The sequence below is a fragment of the Cavia porcellus genome, unplaced genomic scaffold, assembly GCF_034190915.1.
Source record: "Cavia porcellus strain 051 isolate PalLab524CR breed Dunkin Hartley unplaced genomic scaffold, mCavPor4.1 scaffold_10, whole genome shotgun sequence".
Classification (NCBI taxonomy): domain Eukaryota; kingdom Metazoa; phylum Chordata; class Mammalia; order Rodentia; family Caviidae; genus Cavia; species Cavia porcellus.
The window spans coordinates 34,844,150-34,862,005 of NW_026947493.1; the positions used below are offsets into that span (position 1 = coordinate 34,844,150).

The 17,856-nt window shown below is 41.9% G+C and overlaps 1 protein-coding gene across 6 annotated transcripts in view; it reads left to right on the plus strand.

Moving 5' to 3' along the window:
- Window positions 1–17,856, plus strand: part of Cacna2d3 (calcium voltage-gated channel auxiliary subunit alpha2delta 3) — an 839,385-nt gene that overhangs the window by 355,496 nt on the left and 466,033 nt on the right. For all 6 annotated transcript variants that reach the window (XR_010050128.1, XM_063257292.1, XM_063257291.1 and 3 more), the window contains 2 exons: window positions 3,374–3,434; window positions 3,527–3,677. Coding sequence is in view for 5 of the 6 variants with exons in the window: in XM_063257292.1 (XP_063113362.1) it covers window positions 3,374–3,434; window positions 3,527–3,677 (212 nt within the window). In the remaining variant the exon portion in view is untranslated. The remainder of the gene's footprint in view (window positions 1–3,373; window positions 3,435–3,526; window positions 3,678–17,856) is intronic.

Consider the following 17,856-nt stretch of genomic DNA (forward strand, 5'->3'; position numbering starts at 1 on the left):
TAAGCAATTAGCATCCCATTAAAGATAACACTGGAATAAACAGTGAACTATTAAAGTTACAGTGTCACTAAATTGCAGTCTGCCTTGAAAATTCAAGGCAGATTTTGCTCATATTGGAGTAAGGTGGGGAGGCTGACTTGCCTAGCAAGCAGCTAGACACCTGGCCATCTAACCATGTGGCATGACCCTTAAACTATAGTCTCAAAGGTACTGGAAAACAAAGGGAGTCTTCAGAAAGGATTTATGTAATAGGAAAGGTTAATTGATGTGCAGGCTCTTATCAGTCGGAACAGTTGGGTCAGAAATGCTTATAATCCTTTTCTGAAATTTTTTGGCAGCATCTTGACTTTGTAAAATGTCTGCATCTTTTCTGTATCCAACGACGTGGGACACAGTCCTCCACAGATACGTCATCGCTCTGATAAATGGTTCTTGGTTCTAAATGCAGAGCATCCCTCTTACCTTCCTTTCATGATATGACTAGGAGAGTGATCATGAACTGTTTACTAGGGTATATTTTGTGTTGAACACTTCTTTCCATTTTTAGAGTAGTATACCACCATGAGTCCGTGGTGGGTAATGTATGTCCTTAAGCAAAATGCATCTTTCTTCATTCTTACGTGAGTGTGCCCTGCATCTTGGTTTTGTGCCAAGTACTGTGTGTGAACCCTTAGGTAGCTCCTCACTCTATGCTACTGAGAAGCACTGTCGTTCAGGGGAAACACATTTATCATGGATTTTACTTGCAGGTGACAAAAACGCAATTCTAATGCGCTCCAAGAAGAAACACACTTACTGGCCAGTGTAACTTGGAAATCTGCTATGGTGTTTTGGCTCAGTGGTGCCCTTTGGATGTGGATCTTTCCTTCCATCTCCATTTCTGTTTTCTTCCACTTTTACTTGTTTCATTGGGAGTGGTTGCCTCAAGAAAGAACATAAACTGCAGGCTTGCACAATTTCTCCGTGAGAGTTTCAGAGAGGAGAGAGTGTGTCCCAGTAGTTTGGACAACGTTCCAGAAATTGTCTTGCTTTGGATCAGATACCCACTATTGAAGCCAGTAGGCCTGAGTAGTGGGCAGGGTCAGCCATCTGAAGCCAGGGGCACCACTCTGGAGTACTATTTTCTTGAGTAGAGTGGAACCCCAAAGGAGGGTATGTCAGTGGCCACCATGGTGGAAAAGATCATGGCACAGGGTGTTTCATGCTAAGCTGAGGGAAATAAGAGCTGCTAGGGTACCACTGAGAGGAGGATGCACCAATCCCTGGGATCCTCGAAGCCAGATTTAGTAGGTGTTGGAAGCTTACCTGTGAGGATTGTCTGTACTCACACCCAGGGCTTCCCAAGTTCAAATTATAGCACATGGGCATGTGAGAACTCTTGTTCTATCCAGAACTTTACATGATGGTGTCTGTGCTGCCTCTGACGCCCCTGTGCTTGAGATGAAAGGCCCTCAGATGCTCTTTCCATGATGTGTAGACTGCAATGTGTTTACGTAACTTTGTTCCTGGAGGACTGTTCAGAGAACACGCTCCTAGAAGGGAGTAATGGCCAGATAGTGGGGTAATAGATTTTAGTCTTGCCTGGGCTCAGAGGATTTTGGCTCGAGTGTCAGTTTTGGAATGATGACCCCACAGGGTTTGTCCATCCCTGATGACTGGTGAAAGTGTGGTTTATTATTGTGTGCAGTGCAGCTGTGCACGCAGTGGCCTCGAGGTGCTGTCTTCACCCTGCTTAATGTGTACCTCATGTCCTGACCACCAAGGGGCTAGGCCTCCCGATTTCTGCTGTGGGCAGCTCCTCTCCACCAGTGTGGACCTTCTCTCTGCACAGCTATACCAGCGGTCCTTGTCCTTCAGCTGGATGTGCTCTTGTTGGCCTCAGAATCCTGACATGCATTCTTCTCTCTACTGGGGTTATTTGCCAGTCTATTCCACCTCCAGCCTGCTCCCATTTTCAAGAAAACATTCTAACTGTTGTTGGGTTTATATAAAACAGTATGTCAGATAAATTTTAAATAAACTTCATTCTTTTTCTTTAGTGTACAAGATTATGTCGATTATGTTTTGTCTTTATTTATTAGTGGCCTTCCATTGGTCAGTTCTTACACTTCTGTTTTCTAATTCCTTAAGGGGAGCTTTTTAAAGTAAGCACAAGGCAGGCATGATGAGTGTCACACACCGGTAATGCTGGGAGCCTGAGGCAGGAAGATCACAAGTGTGAGCCCACCCTGGGTTTCTTAACAACATAGCAGACTCTCTCTCAAAATAAAGAAGTCTGGGATATAGCTCAGTGCAGAGGTCCTAAGTTCAGTTTCTAATACTGAAAGAAAAAAGTTGGCACATGCACGTATGGGAAAGGTACAAAAAGGGTAGGATAGACCCTCCTTGTGGTACAAACCACCGTCTTAAGGCCATCTGTGCGACTCTTACAGGTGTGCTCTTAAACTCACACTTATTATATCTCAGCCTGGCACAAAAATCCAGTATCCTTAACTGGAAAGGAGACAGTATCATAATCTGAGTCAAGATTTTCTCCTATGGAAATAACTTCTCTGTTTTTATTTTCTTATTCCAAAGTGTATATTTCAAATCCTCCCATCTCTGAGCAGCATTAACAGTTGAAAGTAATGTTCTCCCTTATTTTTAAGCAGGCAATGCCTTCTTTTAATGAAATTTTATTCTTAAAAATAAGCCATAAATATATAAGGTCACTCTTGGACACATCCTTACTAGTTTGCAAACTACAAGTCTCAGGATGCTGGATTAAATTTTATATACAGGGAAAACTTCTTGGGGTTTAGGGACTGAAATTCTAACTCTATTATACAGTATAATTACAGCCATTTTATTTCACTTCAGTATAGAAATCCAGACCAAATTTCTGATTTTAAAAACAGGAGTAAGGAGGGAACAGACCTGTATATGTTCTGAACTGGAAAAATTGTATCATATGATACCTACCCCCCGCCCCCGTGCTGTAGACATTATCCACCTGTGTCCAGGGGTGGGGCCAGATTTGGACTAGAATTTTCCAAATGATGCTACCTGCTCCAGTTTGCTGAATAGTAAGAAATGGTCTTGACTAAGGAAAGGGACTGGAGTTACAATCTTTCTGGGTAGAGACGGCAGTACTAAAGGTGTCTCTGCTCTACAGATCTCTGGAGCAACGAGGCTAAGGCTGTATTCTCTGCAGGATTATGACCCAAAAGCGCCTTCCCATAGTTGGTCATACAGCATGTGATAAGCTCCCTGGATGATCTCCACATGTGATTTTTCACTCTGTCCACTCATTCAACAAACAAGAACAATCTTGAAATGCTATTAATAAATATTTGAAGTTTCTGGGCTTCTCATAATCCCATTTTTCTTCTAGGGATTAAATGGGAACCAGATGAGAATGGAGTCATTGCCTTTGACTGCAGGAACCGAAAATGGTAGGCGGTGGTCATATCTCTTAGTTATTCCTCAAAGAGAAAACTTGAAGAGAGGTCGGGATCAATTTTTATTTAATTTTCTCCTAACCCAGGTACATCCAAGCAGCAACTTCTCCAAAAGATGTGGTCATTTTAGTTGATGTCAGTGGCAGCATGAAAGGACTCCGTCTCACGATTGCGAAGCAAACGGTCTCCTCTATTTTGGATACTCTGGGGGATGATGACTTCTTCAACATCATTGCTGTGAGTGTGGTTGCTGTGTGTTTTCTTGGCGCTTTGGGTTCACTTGGTCCTTAGGCACCAGCCAAGTAGCCTTGTTACTGCTTTTGGATATATGGCAGCAAGGGGCCAAGGAATGAGGACTTGGGTGGTCCCAAATTGGTCCATGGAATTGTGGTCAGTGGAGGTGCTGGGAGAGGCCAGAGGGCACTGAGCACATGAGCTCTCCCAACCCAGCACACAGCCTGCTTATGTGAAAGAGTGGCCCAAATTTGATATCCTGGGGAGCCAGGATTTCAGAGACATGGGGAATGGGGAGCCTCTTCCTTAAAATTTAGACTTTCTCATTTGGAAATGAAATTTATGCTAGATTCTCCCAATGACAGTGATGGTGATGACAATCATGAAGACACAATGAGTTAAATATGGAGAGCTGTTCATACCTTGTAGTACTTTATCTCACTTTCTGAAACAAAGATGTGCCTATTTTTGTGCTAGTTATGTACCTTGCTCTTAATAGTTGTATTGTGTTTGTCTTTACATGAATTCCAGGAGGTAAGGGCTGGTTTGGGCATTTTTCTCAAAAGGTTGAGATGGATAGCATGTCAGTTAAATTATCCAGGGTCATAGGGCTGGGAAGTAGGGAATCCAAGAAGTGAACTAAGGATGGGCAGTAGCACTTGGCCTGAGAAGGGGCACTTTTGGATCTCCATTCCTGATTCTTTCTTGTTTTCCCCAGTTCTTCGATGTGATTCACACTGTGTGTCCTTCCCACTCTCTTTCCAAAGTCATAATGAGCTGATTCCCTTCCCAGCATTGAGTACTTAACTAGGTGTTCATGTGTAGTGGACAGCTGTGCTTGGCTACAGCTGGTCTGTAGCCAAAGAGTGGTGGCAGGAGGTAATAGAGCCTGTGCAGTGAGGGCCACAGACCTTGGGCTCAGGAGTCAGTTTTGCCACATAGAGTTGTGTTGTGTGTAGAGGAAAATTACTCTAACCAGAGTATCAGGGCCCTCAATTGTGAGGTGAGGGTTGCTGTGGGGATACACCTGTTCCAGACTGGTGCCTAGGGCTCCTTCTGCCAGGGACAGGATGTGAAAGAGTGGATGCCCTGGGAATATTGCTGCTATTGTCTATATGTCTGTCCCAAGTCCTTCAGCAGAATGTGTGTCATCATGGAGCCCTATGTCAGGACTGCCCACTGCACAAGGACAAGCACGTGACACCCATCATGCTCTGTGGATAGAGGGCACAAGTGTTTGAGTGACCTTAAGGCTGTGGGCTATTGCTTGAATGTCCTGGCTGCATGTTTCTTCTGATGAGAATCTCAGAACAGAAGGAGACAATTTCAGGGCATCCTACATCTTCAAGTTTTACAGAACCCTAAAGAGAAAAGAGAAAAGAGATTGCTATATTCCTTCCATGTGGAGGTCAGTTGTTCATTCATGTGTGTGTTTCCAGCACCTATGATGGTGCTGGCCAGCAGTAAGAGTTTAAATGTTGCTGGAATGAATACTCAGCTGCCTTCCACAGTGCTGGCTGTGTGAAGAACGCGTGCAGTGTGAAGACCAGTGCTGTGCGTCCTCTAGTTTGTCATTTTGACTCTCCACCCCAGCTCAGGGTGTATGCATGTGGACAGAGGCAAGTGGCAGTGGCCACTGTCACAGGCCATACAGCCAGGAAGTTTGACACTGTGTAGTCTCAGACATGTGGGTTTATCATGTAATGCTTCTCCTAAAGAAGTGCAGAAAATGTCCCTAGTGTACTCAGCCAACCTACTTGCAAAGTGAACTGTCCAGGACACAGTTCTTGGGAAGGAGGCTCAGCGAGTGAAAACTCATAGGGTTTTCTAATCAGGAAAAGTTACTGGAGTTGCCAACCTTCTTGTGAATATGTAAATGTGGTCTGATACCACACATCCTGAAGCACTTACAGATAAGCAGCTAATTGGAGACTATCTTTCCTATTAATCTTTAATTACTCACTACCCAAGTATCAGAAATTCACTTCCTATGAAGTGCTAACTAATTACATTGTGCATCCTTTATCAGTAAGGATTTATTGTTCTGTTAACAAAGCCAATTGATTGAAATAATCTATGTAAGTTCATTAAGATACAAAAGTGTCAACTTAATAATGATGAGAGAGGGTGATTAAGATAATTAAAAGTAGTCATGCCAGTTATTATGGAACAGCTAAAGAATTTTTTTCATTACCCCCAATTGTCCTTTTACAGAAAAAAAACCCATTGCTTGTCCCATTAACCCTCACTGTACATCTGTTTGTTGGGATTCAGTGTAAGTGATGCGCTTTGAGACTATTTACATAATTATTATGACAACTAGAAAGACTGTCTGAACTGTAAATTTGAAGCCTATAAAGAATTGTACTGTAAAGTAGAATCATGCACTTTGTTCCCTTAATGTGTAAGGAATTAGTCCAGATATATTAATGAATTTTTGTTTGAAGACCAAGGTCGTAAAGAAACCATTAAATAGCAGTAAATTTTCACATCAATTACTTTTTAATGTAAGCAGCAGATGTAAAAATTTTAAACAAGCCATAAACATTTTCATTTCTCTCCTGTTTGCCACATATTCTTAACAAAGTTTTTCTCAAGCACCCATAGTTTTTCTATAAAAAAAAATCATACTTTACAGACTCTCTGGCAACGTTCCTCTAAACTCTTATTGCAATGGAATGTTTTTGAATAGCTGGCCTTCCACCACAGATAGTCTGTCTCCAGTGTTTAACCAGCTCTCCGCTGCTGGTTAAACACTGATGGTCTTATGCATCTTTCTTCTACTCTTAAAGTACTCCAGCAGGGATTCTTCAGTGTGTGAAATGCATTGAAGTAATCCCATCTATCTCTGCAGGGTTGAGGATGCTTCAGTCAAATAAAATCTAGAAATGCTGTTGTTGCATCAAAGGGTATACACTTAAGTCCTCCAGAGTGTCCATGGAACAGAGTATAATATTTACACATTTACTAGCAGCTGGAGGATCCTAAGTAATAGGAAATTCACACCTGACAAGATTTCGTTTGTATTCCCATGACATCTCCCTCTCCTTTTTCCATGTATGTTATCTGTTTGACACTCTGGCTTTCTTTTCCTGAATTGTCATTTTCCTCTATTACCTCCTCCTTGCATGTTTGCTCTAGGGATGTGGTGTAGATCCTTCAGCCTATGGACAATATTGGCTGGCCTGTTATGACCCAAATGCAGGTTGTTGTCAGTGCAGAGGACAGGATATTTGCAAATTAGTTTCAGTGTATTGTTCTTATGGGGCAGAGTCCATTCACTGAAGAGGACTTTGTTACACTGGCAGCCTTTCCTTGCTCTTTGGGCACATGTTGGACAAGATACTTTAATATTTTAGAAAGAAAGTGAAGACTACAGTCTTTTAACATCAGAAACCTCCTGTACTGTGCGTTTTTGTTTATACAAATCTAATTTGTTGCTGCATTTGATTTGCAGTATCTTAATGCAAGAGAGCAGATGGAGTTTTCAGTAGTGGGAAAAGACTTTCGCTGGCCACTTGAGTCAATTTTTACGTTTTGTGAGGTGCATTTTATATATTATACCGAAAACCTTCTGATCCAGATCTTTCCAGACAATAAATGCAAAAGGATATTAAAAATTGCTTTAGTTTTGATAGGCAGGGTACTGCAAAAATCTACCTAAAACTGATGAACTGATTGAATTATAAAAGGATAGGTGAAATATGAGAGTAATTTTATGCAGTTGAAACTAAAATTTAAGGTCAAACCACTGGGGCTTGAAGAGTGATGTCTTTGACAAAAGAAAAGGCATATTTTTCTGATTCTCTTTGAAGTTGAACTCCAAGCTATGCATTATATGAACAATATTATCATAAAAATGAGGGTGCTAATTCTGTCTAATGCTGAAGCTTGAAAAGTGATTTTATAGAAGCCTGAGCCTAGCATTAAATGAATGCAGTATTAACTGGGCTGATACTGTGGAATCAATTGAAGTGCCTCCTGCAGCCATGTTTGTGCAGAATGGAGCAGAGAAGTGCATCATTTGTTAGTTCAAAGTGGAAATTTCTGCTGCCCTGGTTTTAATTTGCAGAATTTTCTTTAGAACCGTTCCTGCAGTGCTTTGCTGGCTGTGGACTTGCTCTCTCAAGTAATCGATTCCGTATTAAAAGTATGAGGATGGTATTTTCTTTCAGTGCTCATTTGTTCCATACTACTAATTATGTCCAGTCATGTTTCAAGTTACATAAGAAGCTTTTGTAATGCAAAAGATCCCCGGGATGCCTTGTGTCAGTAAAAATATTGTGGGTTCATCTGTTTCATTACATAATCCCTACACATTTTCCTTCTAAAGGTTATTTAATCAAAAGTGCACCAATGAAACCATAAAAGTATTTTGTGGAGTCTTAGCAATTTTGCATGAGTTTCTTGCATTACATGGGCATGCCAGCATTTTAATAATATAAGGTTCTGAGAGAACTTTAATTCTCTAAGACATACCCACTTACTTCCTTTACTCTTTGTTTACTTGTTTTTTTTTTTCATTTTAAACCAAAAAAGAACAAAAACAATAGTACAGAATTCACAACAACACAATGGGAGGTTAACAATGGCTAATATATTGTGTATTTTCATCTTCAGTTGTTACTTGTTTGTTGAAAAGGGTAGAGATTCTTATTTTATTGTTTCCACACCAACTTCTTTTTGTTTCTGTTCTGTTTTCCCATTCATTTTCTCTAGAATTTTGCCTCTTCATTTCTTTATTCTAATTGATTTATTCAATAAATATTAGTGAGGACTCAATACTAAGAGCCGGACTGCCTTTAGAGGTAAGGAGGGAGACAGTTGTCGGTCCTCATGGCCCTGAGCTTTTGTGCATGCGATCACCACTGTGACATGGCAGGAGGCAGTGCCATCTGGAGTGGAGTCAGAGGGGCATAGAGACAGCCTACAACCATCTGGAGCCTTGATGGAGGCTTCTGGGAGGAAGTGGTCACTAAATGAACCCTTTAAGTTAGGCACACAGCAGGGTAGTTCAGGGAGAGGTAAGTGATGTTTGCAGATTCTGGGGCCCCCTCCTCCCAGGCAGGAGCCATCATCTGGAGCACACTGGGGTAGGGGCAGAAATGGAGGGCAGTGGGTCAGGTGGGTGATAGTCAGGAGAACGGGTTGGGTTGAGAGAGCCTGGCCAGCTCAGACAAGGCTAGTCATTGCTGTAGAATGGCTGGGACCTCATTTGGAGACTTCAGCGTGCTGTGTAGAAATGATCCTGCCAGTCTTTCTTGGTTCGGTTTTTATTTGTCCACTCTTCAAGATCACTGATGGTCCTTGGTTAGTCCTAAAGCTGCCCTGCTTTCGTCCACCTGGCCCAGCTGCTCTCCTTAAACAGAGTTCATATTCCTCAGTGTCATCCTGAGCCCACAGTCAGCTGTCTTCCACTCATCTGTCCTTGGGCTACAATTTATGTGAGCCAGTGAATGGAATAATTATATGCTGCTGTGTGAACTTGCACGCGTCTTGGTGGGAGGATCCAGTCCACCGGGTGTGTTTCTAAATCCTTCTCTCGGATGTTCTGGCCATTCATTTAATGAAAGTTAAAACTTACCCTTTACTATTTGAGAACGTCATTAACATTCCTACTGAGAATTTTTGGTGTCTGTAAAACAGGAGATGTAGGGAATGCTTACAGAGATTGGGCAAAAGAAAGGGAAAAACAGATAGTGGTGTGGTTCTTTCAATGAGAGCATACAATTTGATATTTGATCGGGGGTTATTCCCTGAAGAAGAATGGTGTAGTGTTTGCTGCTCAGAGAAAATCATGGTTTTGTCAGAAGCCTGGTTTTATTTCTAAGTGGATCATTGTAACATCATAGATAGTTTAGTCCTTTTTATCATGAAAAGAAAAAGCAGACTTTTTCAAATCTAATGAACATATTCATTTAATATTAAAAGTATGAAAAAATGATTTATCATAACTTCTTTGTGATGATTCTGAGCAAATTTAGCCACGCTTTGTGTCCCTGGCACCAGGTAGATGTTGTTACTGTTCAGTGAGCAAATAAAGCAATGGGAGATTGTATGGCATCTGCTTCCCTGCAGGGGATTTAGCAGTATACTGGCTGTACCAGTGGCCCTGCAGTGGAACGGTAGGCTCCAGTTAGCAAGGGTTCCTATCTCAGGCTATCTGACAGTCATTAGTGTCCAGTGGTGCAGTGTCCATATGCTCTCCAAAGAAGGCCAAGATCCCATGACCCCTACTTCCAGGAACAAGTCTCTTTGTCAGAACCCCTTGAAGGAATCTGATTAGCGCCATTGTAGCTGAACAGACATCACATTAAACCTCTTCCCCCTGCTGTGCTTGCACACCTCTAAAAACGTATAATTGTGGGTTGATAAGACCCAGCGAGCACGGCTGCAGCCCATGATGCCCAGCGTCATGCAGCCTTACCTGACAAGAAGCCACGATGCGTGTACGTTCTCGAGGCTTGTTCTAGCTGCAGCTCCTTTTCATTCCACTCTCCCGCTCGAAAGTACCATTTTGACCTTTTCCTTCCACAACCCCCCATTATGCCTGTGACCCTATAAAAGATCCATAGCCTGTCCAGAGCTTGGATGAGAGTGCCTGGACTGGCCCCAGAGCCAGGGTGGTCCCTCTCAGATGTGATCTGAAATATCCTACTTTGCTTCTTTCCCTTTCTGCCTGATACCCCTTCCTTTATGGCAGAGGCAGCTGCAGTGGAGGATGTGCCCTGCCAGTCATTCTGTGTCTCTGTCTTCATTGCATGCGCACGTCTGCCTTGTTCTTCTCCCAAGCCCTGTGTGGACAAACTCTCACTGTGGTCTTTCGCTCTCTCATGTTCCAGCTTCTGTGCCGACTGCAGAATGGTCTCATTTCATCCTCACAGAGTGCAGTGAGAATGCATGTTTCCCTAATGCATAAACCAAGACTCCCAGAGTTATAGACCCCTGACCACGTCACCCAGCTAGTGTGAGGCGTGTCAGGACTGAAACCTAGGCCTGTTTGCCATTGCTCTACCTCTGCTGTGCTACCCTGGCGGGTCACAAGAGAAGAGATAGCCAGGGAGGGGGAGGGGAGAGAAAACAGTGACCTGTGCATTGTGAGGTAGTGTCCTAGCTCTGTAAGTGATGGACACTGTCATGGTTTTTGTCGGTGGCCCCCAGGCCTCATGTGTTTGCATTATGCATTTGTGATTGGTTTATTGTTTAGCGCTTGGATTGATGTTGTCAGTGCTACACCCACTTAGGGGTGGAACCAACATACAATGTAATGGCAGGAAGAAGGTGTGTCTCTTTCTTGCCAGTTTCTGCTTGCTGTTTGTAGCTGCCATGAACTGCGTGCAGCCCTGTCATACCACCCTGCCTTGGAGCCAACTGAGTATCAACTGAAACCTCCAAAAACTGTAATAAATAAACCTTTCCTTTCCCAACTTTGGGCATCAGGTATTTTGTCTCAGTGACAAGTAAAAAGTAACTAAAGCAGACACTCCTTGTCCATCCCCTCATCATACGGGTGTTACGCTGGACTGTGCCTTCCCAGAGGCCTACCTGCACCCTCTCCTGTCCTGCCAGAGGACTGTTCCTTTCCTGAAGAACTTGCAGGAAGCACTTTATGCTTTGATGGGAGGCAAAATGGTTGCGCTTGTCTTTAGGTCTAGTCTTGGTAGCTACAGGAAGTAAAAGCAAGTAACACAAGCAAATGGCCTCTAACCAGTGATGGTGTTCATTGCATTTGTTCTCTTCCTTAGCCTGCTGATAGCAGGCTATTTAAGTACGAATGGGGGAGTGCTACTACTAAGCCATTGTGTCTTTGGACCAGAAGTGACCAGATTTGCAGCTGCTCATTGAGGTGGCTATCCTACATTATTCTATCCCAAAGTAGAACTCTATGGACCATCCATTAAGATGCACATGCTGAAAGTTTTCCAAGTGGAGAGCTGCTAGGGGCCTAGATCTGTGTGCAGGGCATCCTTGGTGCCCCCTAAGGTGGATTATAGGGGATGTGATGGGCATTGCATCCCAGGCCTTCTTGGTACCGCTGCCTAGCACGCACCACTCCCTTTCACATCTGGCTGTGGTGATAGAGACCAGATTGCTGAGCATAACTTTGCCCTGATGCAGTCAAGGGAAATTAGTGCACTGCAAGCCTGGCTGATGCCACTAACAAGCTGGCTGAGTTTCAGAAGAGCGGATTCCTCTCCTGTGGCCCCGCACACACAGTGACAGTGAGCGTGGTTTTGATTACTGCCCGTGTACCTCCCTGATGAGGGCAGGAACTTCGTTTCCTTTCCTTTTGAAACCCTTCTGCAGCCCTACCCATATACATGCCTCTGCATTAGCATAGCAGTTTCAGGTCTGTGGCCCCACTGGAGCTGCAGGGCCCCTGGGAGGATAAAGAGAAGACAGATTATCACCACCTTCCTCAGTGTAAAAATCTGGGCTCAGCTCTTGTTTAAAATTAACTTTCTTGGTACATTTTAGATATACATAATGATCGGACTCTTCATAGGGAATTTGTACCTGTGCATAACATATCTTGATTCTCCTTCACCCCATTCATCACCCCTCTCTTCAATCCTTCGTCCTCTTCTTATTTATAAAAGCTTTGTTTCCACTTTTTCCTTCTCTTTTCTTTTTTCCTTTGCCTTTCCTTCATTTCTCCTGCCCTCTTCCCTTCTTTTCCTTTCCAGTTGAATACTTGCTTCCTGCTTCTTGATACCTGTCATCCACTTTGGTCCTTATGCACTCTTTGAGGTTTTCACACAAGAGGAATAGTGTGATATTTAAACATGTGTCCAATTTATTTGACTTTATAAGTATGGTCTCAAGGTGCATCTATTTACTTAAAAGTGTCTCAAGTTTATAATTTTTATGGCAGAGTAGTACTCCATTATATATTTTATTTATCTATTTTTATTTTATTTATCACATTTTTATTATCTATTTATCTGTTGATGAGCATCTGGGCTTTTCCCAAGATTTAGCTATTACAAATTGTAATAGCTGCTATAAATAGCTATAAACCTGGGTGTGCATATATCACTGTGGTAAGATGGTTTTAGGTTTTCAAGAAGATACCAAGAAGGGAAATAGCTGAGTCAAATGGAACCTCTAGTCTTAATTTTTTATGGAATATTCATACTGATTTGCATATAGATTGTACCAGTTTATGCTCCCACCAACAGTGGAGAGAGGTTTTCTCCCACAAAGTCCTGCCAGCATTTGTTGTGGTTGCTTTCTTGATAATAGCTATTATTTCCAGAGTGAAATGGAGCCTTGGTATTGTTTTAATTTACATCTCTTGAATGACCAGTGATGTTGAACATTTTTTCATATATTTATTTGCTGTTTGTACTTCATCTGATAAATATCTATTCATTTCAGATGCCCATGTTTGAATTGGATATTTAAATTTGGGGAGTCGGATTTTATTGAATTATTTATGTATGCTAGATAGTAGTTCTTTGAGGAATAGCTGGTAAAATTTTTTCCATCCTGTGGGTTGTCTCTTCCCTCTCTTAATAGTTTCTTTTGCTTTGCAGAAGCCTTTTAATATGATGAGATTCTAGTTGTTGATTCTTAGTATTACTTCCTGTGTAATTAGGATTTTGTTCATAATGCCTTTGCCTACACCTGTGCCTTCAAGAGTTTTACCTATCTTATCTTCCACCACATTAAAGTATTTCTATTTTGCTATTTAGATCTTTGATCCATTTTGATTTTAGCTTAGTGCATGGTGAGATATATGAGTCTAAGTTTAATCTTTGGCATGTGAAAATCCAGTTTTCCCAGCACCATTTGTTAAAGAGGTTATTTTTCTTCCAGTGAAGATGTTTGGCCCCATGGTAAAGATAAGGTGGCTGAGTGCATTTGAAATTGCTTCTGCATCTTCTGTTATATTCCATCAGTCCTCAAGTCTGATTTGTCTGATTTTTTTCCATACTGTTTTTTATCATAGTAGCTTTGTAATATAATTTCAAGACAAGGATTGTTATGTTTCCTGCTCCTTTTGTTGCCCAGAAATTGTCTTAAATCTATGTAGCAGTTTGGAAGTATGGCCATTCTCACTATATTGATTCTGCCTTGTGTAGAGAATTGCTGTTAATTTTGGGTGTTGACTTTCATTTTGATTTGCTACTGAATTTAGTCTAGAAGTCTTCTGATGAAGTTTTTGTAGTCTTCTATGTAGAATATCATGTCATCTTCAAATAAAGATACTTTAACTTAATCCTTTCATTTGTTTTATTCTCTTGTCTTATGGCTCTAGCTACACAATTAACTCACTGAGTAAGAAATTAGAGAAAAATATCTTTTATAATAGTATCAAGAAAAATAATACTTAATCTAACAAAGGAAGTAAAAGAGCTTCACATTGAAAACTACAGTACTCTGAAGAAGGGAATCAAAGAAGATACCAACAAATGGAAATATGCCCCTTGTTTTTGAATAGGCAGAAGGATTTGCTTTGAGTGAACTGGAGGTCTGGGTTGCATTTTACTTCCATATGTTTTCATTTTCTTTTTTTGTTAACTTGTTTTCTGTATTGATACATTGCTTATGGTAGGTAGCAATAGTATCAAGAAGTATTTTCAGAGACATCTTAGCATATGCAGCTGGATTTTGAGTTTTGAGTCTGTCCCTAGATCCTGCCTCTTCGTTTATTAGGAATGAGATGTTACTGCCTATTTGGTCTATCACCCGGTTCTTTGTTACTGATTGTGGTGTTGTTTATGACCCCTGACAATTTTGCTTTTGGAACAAAAGGAAGAACAGCTGACTACAACTATGGTACCTTAGTTATAGTAATAAGATCAGTAATAATAGGATCTGGCACAACATAGAAAATGATAAACAGAGGGAACTGTTAGTCACCTTTAACCATAGGTACAAGACTTGTAGTTACATAACAAAATCTAAAACAAATCAGAAAGTTAGGTACAGTGAAAATCCCCTCAATAGAGCAATTTTACTTCAGGGGAGAATATTTTAAAGGGATAGGAGGGAAAAATAGAAAAGTAAAACAAGAGAAAATTAGAACCAAGGCTAAAACACAGTGGAAGATTACCCAAGCTTTGGGAAGCTGGTGAAGAAGATGGAGGAAAATAGAAAAAAATAAAAAACAAGAGCTAAAGAAAACAGAAAAACTAAAAACAATGTTCACACTCAAGAAGAATAAAAATAACCTATCAATAAATAGAAAAAACCCAAAATTAAAGAAAAAAGACAGAGAGAGACTTCACTGTGATTTTGAGTTTATGATTATCTTCTAGTGTCTACAGTTTTGTGATCATGTCCAATTCAGAGCTTAGCTCCACTTTCAGACAAAACAGTCTGACAGAGCCCACATCTATGCTAGATAATCCCAGCAAACCTGCTGTAGGAATAGGGCTCGGCGCTGACTCTGGCGCATTCAGTGCACAGAGTTCAGGCTGATCCTGGCCTTTGGTTGTGGAGTTGGACTCTGAGCTGTTCCACCTACAACACTCTAGGTGTCTCTTGCTGCCCTGATATTGATTTCCCCTCCGTAAATGTCTTCTGTAGTGGTGCTTCACCCAGTCCTGGGAGCTGTAGGATGAAGTGAACTCACACCTGCTCCAAACCTGGGTTCACTTGGCCCCTCTAGAAAGTGGTGTCTGGCCAAGCTGTCTCCAGGTTACACATGGACTGGAGTCCCCCAGCTGTTGTAGATTACAGCATCCACTGCACTGTTTTGCTGGCGCGTTTCTCCCTGGAGGCCTCTGGAGTCACCCACCTTCACCCTTTCTCTATAGATCTGAGCCTCCTGTCTCATGCTTCAAGCCAGGAACTAGAGATAAAGTATACTTTGCCACCTCTTTTTTCTGTTTAAGGTCACTTCACTTTCCCTGTGGGCTCCAATTCTCTCTTTAAATCCTTCCTGGGTTCTGGGGACCCACCTCCCTCCTTGTCTTGCCTAAGTTGCTATATTCAGTGTCTGGATTCTGAATCTCAGTATGATTTGCCGCTGTTCATTTCTCTGCTATCTTGCCAGAAATTCCCAGGATAAGGTCTTGACTTCCCCAAGGCCACACTGCGAATCCATGGCAGGGTCAGGACTTGTACACAAGTATCTGAACACATGGCTCAGGCTGTCCAAGTATGAGAGTCACCTTTGAGAGTATGTATTTATTTTATTTTTTTATTTTTGTACCAGGAGTCAAACTCAGGACCTTGCGCTGGCTAAGGAGGCACTGTGTTACTGAGCTTATATCCCTGGTGCTGTATTATATAGAATATAGAAAAGGGAAGGATAAAAAGAAGAAGAAATAAGGTAGAAACGTCACTTTTAGGCTCTAAATTATGGAACAGCTGAATTAAAATCCACTTTAACAGACATAATCTCAATAGTCTCATATAAAGAACCCAGGCACTAGTAGCTACAGACTTAGTGCAGCGGGTCAGTAGTATCGTTAAACGTGTGTGCTGTTGCCATGTTTGCACCCTGTCATCTTGGGGCTGTGCTTTCATTCTTTATCTTGTCACCTCATGGTTGCAAAAGGGGTGCTGCCACTTCACAGTAACATTCCATGGAGGAATAAAGAATAAATAAATACATAAATAAATAAATGAGGTTTTCTTAAAGTATGATCGAAATGCACTGGAATGGGCCTTTTGACTACTCCTTGCTGTGAGACAGTCGATGAAAACTGTTTTTCAGCAAAGGGTAAATGGGTAGCTATGATTGGGTAGAATGTGCTTTAGACTTTAGAGCATATTACCGCTTTGAACAAGGTAAATAGCAAGAGAGGTGAAGGTGAGGGACCTGGCTGTTTTCTTGGCAGCACCTGTTATCTTTCCAGCATGCGTGAGGAATTCTGATCCACACTGATGGTTCCTGGATCCTGAGTACATTCCATTTTGTAACTGAAAGTTGCACTCTTTCTGTCTCAATGGCTAAGTTCAAACTGAATAAATACATTTTTGATCTGTGCTGTTAGGTGTATATTTAAGCTCTAAAATGTAGATAAAAAGTTTTAAATGCTTTTGAATGACCAGATACAAATAAAGGAGTCAAAAGTAAGATGATGAAGAAGTACAGAAGGCTGGGGGCTTGAGAGGAGGCAGAGGGTATGCTGAGATTCTGAGGTGAGGGGCTGTAAAGTCAGACCTCCTGGGTCTGAACCTGCCTTCCACCCCTTACTGTCTTTCTGGTAAGCAATTCAGTCATCCTTTCTCTGCATCACTTTGCCCTCTGTTAAAGGGTGGATGATTGGAAGAACTTACAATGTGAGGCTGAGATAACCCACAAATGAAGCTCAGCCTATGTCTAGACAAAGTAAGTGCTCAGTAACAGGGATCTATCAGTAGTAGTTGTGTCCCTGCTCCTGCTTGCTTGGGTGGCAGCTCTGCATATGAAGCTCGATACACTCCAGTTTCAGTTACAGCTGCTGTAGGCATCACTGCCATGAATCTACAGCAATTTTCCCAGCCTCACCCTGTGTCTCACTTGCTTCCCTCATCATGTCTCTGTCCTGGGCCTTGTTGACCACAGTTGCAAAAGTCAGACTTCTTAGCGAGACAGCACTCTTAAGGGCTCTGAGCTCCTTTGGGCACAAAAGGGAAATTCTGTGATCTTTTCATTGAACAGATCATTTGTGGGTACCTTCTGTGGGCGCAGCCTAATGCCTGCCACAGGGAATATGCTGAGGGGCCAGATATTGTCCCTAAGAAAATGAGTTTGTGTGGTAGGGGAGCCAAGTGATAGGAAATTAAGCTCTATTGAGAGCACATAGGAAAGGTGTTGAACTCTGTTTCCACTTTGCACAAAAGTCTTCTCAGAGGAGGTGGGAAACAGCTGACCTAGAGCATACCTAGGAGTCAGCCAAAGAGCAGAGATGGACCAGAAATGGATGTGAACAGGAAAGGATGGGCCATGTCTGTGGACAGGAATGGAATTAGGATTTAGTGGAATGTTTTGGGTGAGAGCTGATGAGTGAGGATGCTAGAGTGGTCATCAGGCCCAGGTTTGCAAAGCCCTAGCAAAGCTTAACTGTGGAGTAGTGGGGAATTGTGAATGGGGTTGACATGAAGTGACATGACCACGTCTGTATTGGAAGACCAGCTTAGCTGTGAGGCTAAGACTCAAGTTCAATGAGAGAAACAAAGATAAGAGCACTTAAATTTCTGCTCTCTTTTTGTGACCTCTAGACAAAACTAACAGGTTAAA